The sequence below is a fragment of the Ostrea edulis genome, chromosome 6 (assembly GCF_947568905.1).
Source record: "Ostrea edulis chromosome 6, xbOstEdul1.1, whole genome shotgun sequence".
In the NCBI taxonomy this organism is placed as follows: domain Eukaryota; kingdom Metazoa; phylum Mollusca; class Bivalvia; order Ostreida; family Ostreidae; genus Ostrea; species Ostrea edulis.
Window position 1 is genome coordinate 29645525 of NC_079169.1, and position 15344 is coordinate 29660868.

At 34.2% G+C, this 15344-nt stretch overlaps 1 protein-coding gene across 2 annotated transcripts in view; it reads right to left on the bottom strand.

Moving 5' to 3' along the window:
- LOC125647885 (uncharacterized) overlaps nt 1-14749 on the bottom strand; it is a 28573-nt gene extending 13824 nt beyond the window's left edge. For both annotated transcript variants that reach the window (XM_048874716.2, XM_048874714.2), the window contains exons 1-22: nt 14469-14749; nt 13392-13473; nt 12025-12255; nt 11224-11298; nt 11057-11125; nt 8967-9107; nt 8667-8830; nt 8494-8539; nt 8177-8404; nt 6956-7030; nt 6090-6158; nt 5734-5814; nt 5524-5648; nt 4381-4426; nt 4059-4286; nt 1970-2044; nt 1679-1777; nt 1464-1556; nt 1237-1355; nt 678-753; nt 321-551; nt 133-207 (exon numbers count right to left, since the gene is read on the bottom strand). In XM_048874716.2, coding sequence (XP_048730673.2) covers nt 133-207; nt 321-551; nt 678-753; nt 1237-1355; nt 1464-1556; nt 1679-1777; nt 1970-2044; nt 4059-4286; nt 4381-4426; nt 5524-5648; nt 5734-5814; nt 6090-6158; nt 6956-7030; nt 8177-8404; nt 8494-8539; nt 8667-8830; nt 8967-9107; nt 11057-11125; nt 11224-11298; nt 12025-12255; nt 13392-13469 — 2424 coding nt within the window. In that variant the 5' untranslated portion in view covers nt 13470-13473; nt 14469-14749. The remainder of the gene's footprint in view (nt 1-132; nt 208-320; nt 552-677; nt 754-1236; nt 1356-1463; nt 1557-1678; nt 1778-1969; nt 2045-4058; nt 4287-4380; nt 4427-5523; nt 5649-5733; nt 5815-6089; nt 6159-6955; nt 7031-8176; nt 8405-8493; nt 8540-8666; nt 8831-8966; nt 9108-11056; nt 11126-11223; nt 11299-12024; nt 12256-13391; nt 13474-14468) is intronic.
- Between the last annotated feature and the right edge of the window lie 595 nt (nt 14750-15344).

Below are 15344 nucleotides of genomic sequence, written 5' to 3' on the forward strand. Positions count from 1 at the left end.
GTACTGTCGAATACTACATTATAGTGTTCATTATCAAAATAGGAATCTAAGGTGGTGAATTAAGAACATTCCTACGTCAAGTTAAATCATTTCATGTATTCGAAGACAGAAAAAAATGCATTAATTGCTTACCATATCCAGAATGTAAGAAGCATATCTCAACACAACGACTTCTCCAAGAGTCCAACAAAATGTAAATGCTGAAATCTATGAAATATTTTTAAAAAACACTAATGTTTTCTACTATTATGTTTTAATCTATAGACTTTTATCAAATTATTTCACAGCGAATAAGGTTTTTAATCTGTATTGAAACTTACTGTGAAAAAAGAAACTATTGTTCTTTTAACAAGGAACCACCATATGCCAATGATACGGATTCCGAGAGCCAATGGAATGATGACCAAGAGTGTGTATGACACTCCTTTGTATAGGGATTCCATGTTGTAACGATAGTGTGAAAACCAGGAGAGGAATTGCAACAATGGACTTGAATCGCCTTCGGTGAAGTAGTAGGCATATATTGACACAGTAAACGCCATCTCCATGACCTAAGAATAAACACAATTCTGCCTTTTCTTCAAATGTTACAGAATTCCATGAATACATATAGCAATGTCTTCTTTGCTTTTGTTGATAAGAATATAAAATATTTGAGAAGGTTTTTAAATCATTACCGAACCAAATCCCGCCAGCACACATACAATTCCAAATAATTTCCTGTAGTTTGGCATTTTCTTTTCATTTATAAACCTGAAACAAATACACTTCCGTTTGAAATTTAACATTTCAAAGAAGATTCTACAAACACAGTAAACACGTTTTACACTACATCGTCTAAACACGATAACCACGAAACTTTAAGACAAACAACGCCCGTGCCACACCTGGGTTTCGTTTTATATACATATTACGTATCTCTCTGGATTGGGCACCAGTTCATCGTTAAATGTTCTAACATGAATCCCGTGCATGTACCATATACATTACACAACGTGAGTAGACTAAGGCAATGCAAATAAAGTGCCTTGTGAGGAAAGGATATGACAAGACATCATGTGCCATCTGTCACGTGGAGATTCGAACCAGAAGTCTTTCAATTTTTCTCCGATTAGATGATGACGTACAGTCTTTATCAATGATCTATGTATTCTAGTATTCTATAATTAAATTTCTCTTATTTCTTTAACGTTCAGAATATTAGTGAGTTAATATTCTTAATCAATAAATACAAACCTGTTGTTTATTATTGTAAACCACATACTCTTGAAAAGCTCAATCACACCTTTGAAAACACCTAGGTGTCCATCCTGTGATCGTTTAAAGTAAACGTAGCCTATAGAGGTGCAGGCAAACTGGAAAAAATCAACAGACTAAGATAAAAATCACTGAAAGGCAAAAGTTGAGAATATAATATTATATCATTTCATTAACCAATGCGTTAAGTAGCAATGTACTTTTACCTGTAACAGGATCAAGACTATTGTAAAGCCCAACATCAAAAACGTCTGAATTCTGACAGCATCCAGAACATTAGGATTATTGCCATTACAAAGCTACAAAAATATCTTGACCATGTACATTTTATGGATATTAATATCTATGATATGAATACTTTAATGTTTGTTTTAGGAAACGATACCTCATTGCTACAGGGTTTTGATTAACATAAACATACTAGATCACTGGTGTTTCGATTAGAATATGGAAAGTTGATCAATGGATTTGTACCATAGTTAAAAAGACAATTTTCACTGACATCTCTGCAACAGTCAACCTGTATAATAGAACGGTTGTACTAAAACTGCATGCGTGCCACTGACAAATAATGCTGATAAAATTATCTGTTTTATTATCTTTATTACTAATCATGGATTTTGAACATAGAAATATAATTACAGGTATTCTTTTTTTTTTTAAATTAGATGAATTGATTTCATAAAAAAGGAGTAAAACGCTTAAAACTTACAAGTTTCATCTGCACCGAAATCAATCCAAGTGTGGCAATCAGTAAAATAATCACCAATACCTCTTTCCATAAAATCTAAAGGACAGCAAGACAGGTGTTAAAACTGTTTTAGCTCAAGTGAGTTTAAGTTTCTGACAGAAATGTGTCTTTTGTCTGTCGTCAGTAAACTTTTCACATTTCAATTTAATGTCAAGAACCACTGGAAAAGTCGACTTGACTTGCCATGAAACATTCTTAGTTGAAGTGTATTCAGATTAATTCATAATATGAAGAGCCAGAACACTGAAGGAAAAAAAGGAGAGAAACACATTTACATTAAAGGTCAAGATAACGAACGGAAATCAATCTCATAACTCCTATAAGCAATACAAAATAAAGAGTTGGGAAAACACGGACCCATGAATATACCAGAGGTGGGATCAGGTGCCGAGGAGAAGCAACCCCTGACGACTGTTCAAACCCGCCGTGAGCCCTAGATCTTGACCAGTCAAATGGAGGCATCCGTAGTCAAAATTAGTGTGCGAAGAACGGCTTAATAATTGGTATGAAACAAGTCAGACACCATTTAACCCAATGATAGGTTGCATTGCCAAACTAGATTATTATAATCCAGAAATGTTATAGATCCAGAAATTTATCTTTGTAAGGATTTTTGTAAAGTATAGGAATCCAGTATAGGTGTGGTAACATGTAACTGATATTCACCCGTCCCATTTACTAGCACATCAAATGTTTGAAACTGAAGAAAGATTTGAAGAATTTCATCTTTTGAAGGGGCAGTTGGAGCGCAAGTACGATTACGAAATGTGGAATTAATGCCAATTTAGCTTTAAATACAGTTATAATAATGAGCCTTAAAAACAGATAATGTTGTTGCAAGCTTTGTCAGGTGGATCCAAAAGACATTCCTCATGGAATTTTTCTTACCTCTTTTATCTTTTCTTACCTCTTTTATCACTTCTGGTTTACTAAACGCAGAAGGCTAGACGGTGTGTACTTTTGTTATGATGTGTCTAATATGTGATTTTAATATATTCCTCTTATACATTTTGTCCATTCTTAAAAGAAATCCCGTGGGGATCTGGGTAAGAATAGGTCCTCAGCATTCCCTTGCTTGCCATAAAAGGCGATTAAATGGGGCGATCCTTCGGACGAGACCGCAAAAACCGAGGTTCCGTATCACAGCATGTGTGAAACGATAAAGATCTCTTCATGCTCAATGGTCATAAGCACCGAGCATATGCCTAAATTTTGCAGCCCTTCACCGGCAGTGATGTCGTCTCCATATGAGTGAAATATTCTCGAGAGGGACGTTAAATAATATTCAATCAATCATAAGAAACCATGTTCTTCTGAAATTTAGATTTCCTTTGATCACACCATGACCCTTTCGGCTACAGTAGGGGTTCAAAGTGTCACAAAGGATATTTCTTTTTAAAATCTTACCAAGAACCACATGGGTACACTTTGTAGTCTACATTAATTGTTCATAATATAACCCTTGGATTCTGAATAAAGTCATGCCAAGAGCTCAGTTTTATATAGGATTACACATATATAAGAAAATTATAAACTCTTTTTTCAAGATTCACAGCACTTTCAATTTGTTAATCTAATATGAAAACATCCTCATAAAGTGTAGATTTAAGCCAAGACATGAAGTGCAATGATGGGTCACAATAGAAGTTTGAAATGTTTTTTACGTAGGAATACAACTGAACACTTTTAAAAAATGTTCTTCTCAATAACCACTATGGTAAATACATTCAAATTGACATTAAACATCCTCCTGTAGTGTAAGCGGAAGTTTGTCACACAGAGACACGTGATCAAGGGGGAAGGGGTGTGGCAAAAAGTATACCCATAATTGAAATGTAATGATATGCATGGAAAAAACACACTAGCTTTGGTGAGCAATGTGGTCTAAGGACTTCCTCTTAAATTATATATACTGCCTAGTAGAACTAGAATCATTAATAATTCTTATAATTCTGATTATTTTCAGGAAATGTATACAAATAGAAAGCAACAATTTAGATAAAAAGTAAAGGATAGATATTGAAATAAAGAATATGATATTTTTAATTACCAGCAATGTAACCTTTGGCTTTTGCAATCCAAGAGAAATGAATTTTCCAATTTGTAAAAAGAAAGAAAAACTAAGTCCAACTAGAGTCATCAGAATGCTGTTGTCCCGGTTAGCTGCCATGTTCAGAGATCCCAAGGTAATCCCATCTAAAATCTTTCTCAGTAGTGTGAATGAAGAGTATCCATAACGTATCACAAGAAGTCCACAGACATTAATTAAATCCACAACCTAAAACAGGCCAAGTATCAAATTTTGTTTTCTTTTCTCATTTATTATTAAAATTACGTTCGTACTATTTACTAAATTCAACGATTATACTCACAGTTATAAGAATGGAAAGGCCTATCAAGGTAGCAGTCAAGGGATGTCTAAACATAAAGTACAACGGAAACTGACATTTTGCAGCTAGGATATTATTAATTAAGCGAAGTACAGAGTAATGGTTACACTTTATCATATCTATTTTATTTTTCTGCACTTTTTCTTATTTCTGAAATATCACAACAATTTTAATGATATAACATGTAACAAAAAAGATTTTCCTGTCATTACCTTACAAGTCCAGTGTTTCACATAAAGTATTTATATATATTTTATATGAACAATTACAAAGTAGGATCCTTAAAACTAGTGTATATATAACTTTTTCATAAAGAGAAAGAACTATTGGGCAACTCGGAAATAGCGTATTAGAATACAGTTTCAGTGAAAAGGCGAAGATAACGAACAGCCATCAATCTCACAAATTCCATAATGAATATGAAATTAAAAGTTGGCAAATACGGATGACTGGATATACCAAAGGTGGTATGGGGTGCTGGGAGGGGTAAGCATCCCCTGTCGACCAGTTAAACCCGTCGTGAGCCAAACATTCCTACCAGGTAAACGGCGTAATCCGTAGTCAAAATCAGTGAATAAAGATCAGCCTGTCAGTAGGTATGAAACACGTCAGACAGCATGTGTTCCAATGACAGGTTGTATTGGCTAGCTAAAACAGTAAAACATAAATAGTAAAACATACAACAAGTTTCTTACAGGGGTTTCAACAGTAAAATTCTATGGTATTTATAATGATCAATTTTGTCAATACAACCTGCCATTGGGTCAAATGTTGTTTGAGGTGTTTCATACGAATTGTTAGGCTGTTCTTTACACACCAATTTTGACTACGGATTATTCCGTTTACCCGATCAAGATATAAGTCTCACGACGGGTGTGATCGATCGACAGGGGACACTTACTTCTCCTAAGTACCTGATTCCACCTCTGGTTATTTAGGGTTCTGTGTTTGATGAACTCCTAATTTTGTATTCCATATTAGAGTTGAGATTGATCACTGTTCGTTATCTTCTTCTTTTCATATCCCCATTTCCGTTTTTTGTATATTCCAGCATGACATCAATATTTCAGGACCAGAAATTTCTATAATTACAATCACATATATCGGCTTTTGTTTCTTTATTACCTTTTTATGGAGATATAAACATTGTAGAAGAAGCCATATTTCTCCTGTGATTTCTCCGGAATTGCAGACACAGGTGTGTATACAGACTGCTTGTAGACACGATCCGCCAAGCATATCATAAATACCTGAGATCCAGATGAACATGGTGTTAATCTAATTCATATTATGAAATATATTACAGTCAGTTGAATTATTCTACTAGAACCGTACCTTGTAAATGATATGAAACATGATAATTCCAGTTGAAATCCATATAAATCGTGCGGCATTGGTCCAATTTGTGGTGCATATCTGTCAATTGAAAAACACATATTCTAATCCACGTCATTTTTTCATAATTAACAAGTATACACATGAAATAATCATTAAAACTTTTCCATTGAGTTACATTATGGACAACAGTCTGAGAAGTCGTATAAAGGGCTGGATGCTCTTTATTTTGTATGTGGTAGTGGCTCAGAATACTACCAGTGTCTCATATATATCTACGCTATTTTTGTGCGACATTATTTATTAACATGCTCTAATTTTTTACTTTCTACATGTTAAAGTAGTGGGTTGCTTACTGGTATGGGAGTTGTGTTTCCGTAGGAAAATTGACAGCTCTCAATGGTGTTCCAAAAACAGCAATACAACTAAAATATTTCAATAACCTAAATTAAATGTTTGAGTTATGCACAGAAACGTACGCACGTATTTAAAATATGGCTATCATTGCAACTTACATGTATTACGATAATATATTTCAGTATTAAATAGATCTTGATTTTCAAAGTGAACCATCGTTTTAGATATTGTGTAATATTAAATGATATTTAACAAGATCATGATTACGATTTGATTCGATTTTTTATTTTCAATTTACTGTAATGTAGTTGTAATGCTCAACCAAAATATGAAGGTCAGTTGTCCGTATATACGAGAGGTGCGCTACATATACATTATATAAACAAATCTTTTGACTTGTTTCTCTTTACATCAATTTTATGACCTGAAGTCATTAGTTATTTTCAATCATACGGTTATTTAGAAGTTTAAAATTTGATATGACCAAAATTAAACTTTTGTTTAATTTTTGTTACATATCACTTTGTTCAATATATAAAATTTACTTAAAACAATTCATTTGTAGACAAATAATGGCAGTAACCATTGTTTACATAATGTCTGCATAGCGCGTGTGAACAACTGACATTCAGAGTTTAGTTGACTGTCTGGAACTATCCAATATAATGCATGTGAACAATGAAATTGAACAATCTCTGATCAAATCATTGTTATACCCTTTCAAAACATGCAATGAATTCTAATTTTATCTTTATGCGTTATAATGTAAATATGAGGTCATTTAACACACTTTATTCCAATGCAATAAAACAGTCATTGTTTGCAGATTCAGTTCTGACACGTGTAATAATATAAAATTACTCACAGTTCGAAGGAGATATGATGCAAAAATCAAAATGACACTTTGTATTGTCAGCAACACAATCTCAGAAACCATAAACTAAAAAAGAATTTGAAATGATGGATTGATTGTATCTTGTTTAATGTCTCTCTCTCTCGAGAATTTTTCACTCATATGGAGGCGTCACCAAGACCTATGAAGGGCTTCATATTTAGGCCTTTGTTCGGCGCTAACGGCCATTGAGCAGTGAGGGTTCTTTAACGTGCCACACCTATTATGACACGGGACATCCTTTTTAAGTCTCCGAGGAACCGTGACTTTCACACCTGATGCCCAGCGTTTGGCGATGAAATTGTCACTACCTGTTTTAACGACTTAGGTCTGTCGCGGCCTGGATTCAAACCCCGACCTTCCGCATATATATATATATAGGTAAAAAATAAAAAAGATACGAAGACGTTTACTAAACGTCTTCGTGTATCTTTTTTTCATGTTTTACCTATACTATTACCGATCATTGCGAAAAATAATTATTTTATATATATATATATATATATATATATATATATATATATATATATATATATAATTTATTTATTTATTAAAAGTAGATCAATCTTCCAGGTCAAGGACACAAGATCACACACCATATGCATTGCATCACATGAAAGGTATTTCCGTAAAGTATGTATTAACGAAATATGAAAGCCATGGTTTTTAGTTCAAGAGATATTTTCAATGATTTTTTCTATATATCAGCATATAACACTTTGATCCCCTATTATGGTCCCATCCTATTCCCTGGGGTCATGATTTGAACAAACCTGAAAACGTGCTATGTCAGGGAGCTTTCATGTAAATTTGAACTTTTCTGGTTCAGTGGTCCTTTAAAAGAAGATAAAACTTTGATCTCTTATTGTGGCCCCATCCTATCACCGAGGGCCATAATTTGAACAAACTTGAACCTGCACTATGTCAGGAAGCTTTCATGTAATAGGGATTTGTCCTTCGTTTGAACAAACGTAAATCCCCTTTACCCAAGGATGCTTTTTGCCAAGTTTGGTTAAAATTGGTTCAGTGGTTCTGAAGACGAAGTCAAAAATATGAAAAGTTCACAGACAGACAGACGGACGACGGACAACCGGTAATCAAAAAAGCTCACTTGGGCTTTCAGCTCAGGTGAGCTATTAATAAATCAATAAGTTAGATGAAAAATAATCTTGTGATATAAACAAAAATACGTACTATTATGAAAAGACTTTTTCTGTTGGCATATATTCCAACAAAGCACATGGATTTGGCTATGAGAGACCAGACAAGGATACAAATGACTGCTATCAACAATGCGTCCTTCATATACCCCATATTGATGTTATATTCTCTGCTTATTGCATACAAATCTGTCGTCAATGTTATGTCATAGTGGTTGTATCTGATAAATACGATGGAAAGTATTATCCCACCATCTAATATCTGTAAAGTACAAAAATATATACAGTGGATGTTTGTCAAAAGCAAGGAAGAAAACAATCTTGTGTAATATAGTTTTGAATAGTACGAACCATTGCCAAAACCATGAGACACCCAAACCATGCAGATAACTTGTTTCTGAAAGAAATACAAGAAGTCTCTGTGGAATGAAAAACCGACATGCACATTTAATATAACATCTACAACAATTTTAAAAAGTTTTGGTTGGTAAGTTTCGACATCCTCATATCAAGCACACCAATACCTTGAACAATGTACCCTGAGAAAGGAACACATATTGGTGCAGATTCCATTTTGTAGTTTGTGCATTTCGTCTTCTTTCAAAACATTCTTTAGATCGGGTTCCTCTAATTTTTCCAAAGCTAATTGTAATCTATGTAGGTATTCTGTTCCAATTATCATTATTATCTATAATATAATAATAGTTGTATGAAATCAGCAAGTGACTGAATCAATAGTCTGATCGATTAAGATTAGTTATGGGTTGAAGAAATGCAACAACAAAGACTGGGAAAGCATTTCATGATTGAATGATAGAACTTACAGACACTATGACATTGGTAACAAGAACTGCGATGAAAGCACTCCCATAGGTGTTGATGGTCTCCGTGATGTAACCAGAACAAGAAGTATCATACGAGTAGGTACAGGACAGATCCGGAATATCAAATCCACAACACTCCATCTTGTAGACAATTAGAACAGGAAAAATTGTATGAAAGTTTCTTTGAAACTTTTCATAGAGGAAACAATATGCTTTATCATTGGAATATTTGAATTTATTGTATAACTATGTACCTATATCTGAGACGAAACCTTTATATAAAGGTCAGAGAAGGATTTAAGGTATCAAAAATACTGATTTTAAGGATGGATTGATACGTTTATTTAATCAATATATAGTGCTCATGGCGGGCGTGACCGGTCAACAAGGGATACTTACTCATCCTGGCCGCCTGATCACACCTCTGGTGTATGCAGGGGTCTGTGTTTTCCTATAACTCTCTATTTTTGTATTAAAACAAGAACGTCTTAACAATTGGATGAAACCAATCAGACAATATTAGATTTAACGAAAGGGGGTTATTGCAAAAAAAGAATATTACAGTGCCCATAAAATTAACGAAACGCTGAATTTAAACGAGGGTGTAAAAACCCCTGCATCATCAATTTGTTTTTCAGTAGCTTGCCTCGGTTCAGACATTTATCATACGAAAGTTTGAACTAATTCATAAGTTTATAGTTTTAATGCTATCAATCAACAGAACTTTCTCCAGAATCATGATTTATAGTGAACGCTAGAAAAGAGATTGTTCAAGAAACAACTGATAATATTTGAACACGGAAAGGTAAAAAAAAAATATACCGGATTTAAATTGAATTTATCCTCACTCAAGTGAATTCTGTGTAAAGTAAAGATTGAAAATTTAAAGTGTTTAATGGAGTAAACATAATGCTCTTAATTGTATTTACAATACTTTCATACAAAGTTTATTTTAGCAATAGTACATGTAGCTGGATTTTATTTACTTTTTTGTCATATTAGCCTCTTTTGGCCCTTCCAGTCACTATACAGTTTTTATTTGCACTTGCCCACATAGTAACCACCAGGGTAATTCCTACAGTAGTAACTAATTGTCCACATAGTAACCGCTTACAGTAATTCCTACAGTAATAGATAATTCTACACATAGTAACCACCAGGGTAATTCCTACAGTAGTAACTAATTGTCCACATAGTAACCGTCTACAGTAATTTTTACAATAGTAACTAATTGTCCACAGAATAACCGCCTACAGTAATTCCTACAGTAGAAAATAATTGCCCACATAGTAACCGCCTACAGTAATCCCTGAAGTAGTAACTAATTGTCCATACAGTACCCACCTACAGTAATCCCTACAGAAGTAACTAATTATCCACATAGTAACCGCCTACAGTAATTCTTACAATAGTAAGTAATTGTCCACAGAGTAACCGCCTACAATAATTCCTACTGTAGTAACTATTTTCCATATATTACCCATCTACAGTAATCCCTACAGAAGTAACTAATTGTCCACATAGTAACCACCTACAGTAATTCCTACAGTAGTAACTAATTGTCCACATAGTAACCACCAGAGTAATTCCTACAGTTGTGACTAATTGTCCACATAGTAACTGCCTAGAGTAATTCCTACAGTAGTAACTAATTGTCCACATAGTAACCGCCTACAGTAAGTCCTACAGTAGTATCTAATTGTCCACATAGTAACTGCCTACAGTAATTCCTACAATAGTAACTAATGGATCTGGAGAGGAACATACTTAAACATCGCCTACATTCTTTTGTGGGTCAAGTTATAAAATTTAAATAACTTCAACTGAACGATACTAGGCGTTCACCTTATAAGAGATGTCGTGGTAATTTAGGATGTTTTCGTCATACCTACAACTGCTACTTTACCCTTGTAACAAGTGATTAGAAGTGGCATCATTAATTGAACGCTTGCTGCCGACTAGCCTCTCAATTTTGGTGACGTAAACAAGCGTATCTGGGATTGTCAGTAACGTCAATGGATTATGATTAAGATTTATTAGTGAATACATATATACGAATTTCAAATTAGTGGAGTAATTTCAATAATCACCTCTGAATCAAAAGATGATTTCTCGCGATTGTATAACTGCCGTAATGATTCATACATGTAGGAATGAACCTGGAAAATATGACATATATTTAAAACTTTTAAATTTGTAAAACACAATTAAATTATGTAATGATTTCAAGTGTGGGGAAACTAATGCTATATTTTACCTCTTTCAGCAACCAGGATAGTAAGCTGATAACAATGATATTATACACAACCATCAGCAAGTTTATGACAGCACTCTGTAAAGTAAAATTCTTATTAATTAGTACAAGCTTTGATTTCACCTTCGGTTAGAACATATAAGAGGAAAATAGAAAGGAAAGTCGCATTTTCTATAATTTTCTATCCCTTCACCTGATCCAGACAAAAAAATCAATCTAGCATTTTACAAGTATGTCTTATATCCAAGATGATATTACATGTAGTGTATAAAGAAGGAAATTCAATACTTGTATGCTGCTTATGATATTCCATAAAGGACTGGAAAAAGTTTAGTCATTCAGCTTACAAGCACTCATAATAAGGTTTAATGTGGGATACCACAAATTTTACATTTAGGGATTTTTTTTAGTGCATCCCATTGTATAAATGTAATATTTCATCCAGAAAAGGAGTATATTTTGGACTAGTTGCTTTATTTTTGCCAAACAATAATGTAAATTTTATGAGACCCAAAAGTATATCTTTTATAAAAATGGTGAAAAAGATTTTTTCGATACCTGCTGGAATAACTGGAACTCATTACTTGAATCTCTCTCTCTCTCTCTCTCTCTCTCTCTCTCTCTCTCATGAAAAATCATAATACGAGTTCTAATTATTAAATTTGTACATACTTTAATTATACTTGTATGAAAAAAAATGAAGAATAATAAAAAGAACATCCAAGCTATAAAAGAAAGAAAGAAAAAACTTGCAAACATTTAAGAGTAGATGACACACAAATGTTTATATATAAGTATTCCTACTGCGATTAGATATCCTTTATTTCTCCGACAAATTCCATAGAATATAACCGTTGTACTGACAGTGTTCACAATAATGGCGGGAATCAGAGACAAGGCAAGGGCGTTGATAAAGGATCCTAGGGGCAGAGACCCTATCTGCACTGAGTTCAGCAGACGAATACTGCCTGATTTAAGTAGTGGTTCGTGGAATCTCATGACAAATCCACCAATTAAATAACCAATGGATAAAATCTAGAAAAGAGTGTACATCGTTTATCAGAGAGTGATGAAATCATGCTAAATTCCTTATTAAATGATGAAATAATAGTATCAGAACCGTTTGACATTCACCTTGGATTTGAATTGAGGAGTCGTGTAAGTTATCAACGGCACATGTACAGGGGTTTCAGTATTCTCGTTTGAAGTCACCATTTTGCAAATTCATTGAGTTTAAAAATGATCTTATTTGAAAAATACAACCTGTCATTAGGTCGAATGCTGTCTGATGTGTTTCATACCAATATTAGGCCGTTCTTTACATACTGATTTTGACTACGGATTACTCCGTTTACCTGATAAAGATATAGGGTTCACGGTGGGTGTGGCCGGTCAACAGGGGATGATTACTCCTCCTTAACCACTTGATCCCACCTCTGGTGTGTCCAGGGATCCGTCATACATGTAATTTTGTATTCTTCTTTGGATTAATGAGATTGATCGCTGTTCATTATCTTTGCTTTTCATCTTTACAAATTGCAATGATAGACATTTTTTCGCGATTGTGTTGTAGCTGTGAACAATGTGAGTATGGATCTCAATGAATCTAGTACGTCTATTCTAACGGCTGGAAAGTCCGACAGAAATGAAAGTACCAGCGTGAAACGTGGTAATTCATAACCTCGTGTATTTTCAAAATGAAATTTATTTCTTTTGACATAACAGTTTGCATACATTAGTTAGTGATAACTGTAATTCTATTGGTGAATTATCAATAACACATTTTGGATGTTTAACTAAATATAGAAGTTAACGGCAAACTTACAACATATTTATGAAGCAATATTCCATTATCATCTGCATACGGAGTTTACATACATGTCTCACAACTAAAAATGACGCTATTTATGACGTTAAAGAAGGGAAGACTAATTTTCATTTTAGTTTCTGATTCAACATTGAAATTACTGAATTACTAAGAAATGAAAGAATGTTTGAATTTTAGGGCCTGAAATTGTAATTTTTTAACACAAAAATGCTTATCATTAAACATGCAAAGATGTGTACAACTACCCAAACGTTGAAAAGACCCGGTTTTCTAAATGTGGCAGGTGCAAATCGTACAATGATGATGAATTTCTTGTTAATTATAAATAACCGATAACCCTCACCCGTATAAGTAGGCTGCACGAAGTGATGAGGACGGCAATGTCCTTACAGAGAGTCCATGGCTTCTTTATGTACCGCATTGCTCTGGAAATAAAATACCAGTTAAGCATATAAATGTACTTTGGTACCATTATGCAGATTCCTCCAAAACTGTTTCAACGTACATGTACATGTATAACTTAGTTTCGGCCTTGAGTATCGACATTGTGTCTCTAAATCGTGTTAATGCTGTTCCGGATCTTTTCACGTCTTTTAAAACACCAATTTGAGCACAACTCAACTTCGTTTCGGCATCTACATTGTATCATTATTGTATTGTTTTGGATTTTTGTAGTCCTTAACGGTAAGGTAGATATAGTTCAACGTACCACTTATCTTATCGGGCGCACGGCGGGCGAGACCGGTCAGCAGGAAATGCTAGGGACCTACATGTAATCCCACCTCTAGTGTGTCCAGAGGTCCGTGTTCACCCGGCCCTTCATTGATATTTTTATTTTATTTGTAACCCTTTTTCATTCGTCCCTAGGATTTATCAAGAGAGAGAGAGAGAGAGAGAGTATTAGATCGATCGATCGATGGATAGATAGGCTTACAACATGCGGAATGCATACAAGAAACTTAACTATACACGGGAAATGTACCGTAATCAATGCTTTAGCATTAATACACATTACATTATATACTATTCTAGTGCAACTATCTTGCAATATCAGTCAAGAAACTATATAAAAAAGAATAAAATAAAGAACACAATTATCTGTGGGTCAAAAGAGAACGAGTAAAACCCATATATTGGGAAACATTCATTGGGAAACAAGAGTAGGTTATATTTCTTTTCAGATTAGATAAAAGGTGGAATTCTATACATAGAAGGGTTGATTGATGAGAACGGAAATGTTCACGATATCAATTATTTTCCTAATATACACATGTACTTGTAAACAAGCTGGATTTGCACATTTAATAAGTTATCAAATTTTGTCCGAGAAGACTTTTCAGTGGATTTTAAAAAATGTGTTGGGACTTTGATTCTATATGCATATTCGAATAGATTGGATTTGAAACATAGAAATACTTACAATAGTTTTTTTCTAAATGGAACCTCTGTCGTCCTGTTCAATCCGTTAATTTAAGCTGAATCAATTCTCTCTCTTTCATTCTGATCTTCATAAAAGTTCAAGCAAAATCAAGTACAATGTTTCCACAGTCATTTAATCGTTATCTTAATGCAATACCGGGGGAACCTGTGTGATAAGTTATTTTTATAGAGAAAAAAACCCAGCATACATACCTAACTCGAAGAACTATGAAATATTTGATAACATTGAATACAGTAAGGTGAAACATGGTTCATTAATCAACATTAAGAAAGAATCGGTTATATAACTAGCCAGAGTTGGTTATACCAAGAGGCTATGTCAATAAATGAGTTTAAAATCGATATTGCTGCAATACATTTTATCACTCTCACCTGGAATATAGGTCAAGAACACCCCCTCAGTCTTTCTGAGTGCGATACCAGGAGCTTTAAACTTAAATTCGTTTAATTCGGGTGACATTACTTCAATGTGATAACAAACGCTGATCTGTGCGACATTAACTTAGGACATAGCGAGGTTCATACTACATGTCTTTTATACTCATAAAAATACTGATATATGTTAGATACATATATGGTGGTGCTGTAGCATATACTTTCCCCCCATATAAAATCCCCCCGTATAAAATGGTCTGGGCTAGACTTTTCCCTTAGAGCCCCGGTATAGTATGTACCCCCGATGAACTGCGTCAGTAAAGAGTTAAGCCCTGGGCGGGAAGAAACTTGCTCATGGACAATCGGGAATCCTCTGATGATTCCGTTACGCTTCATACAAAGTGTGCGAGGTTCGAGCTACGCGAGGAACTCTATCGAGTCTATTGTGAGTGGCTCTGGGATTGAATTTATCCCTCGTTTT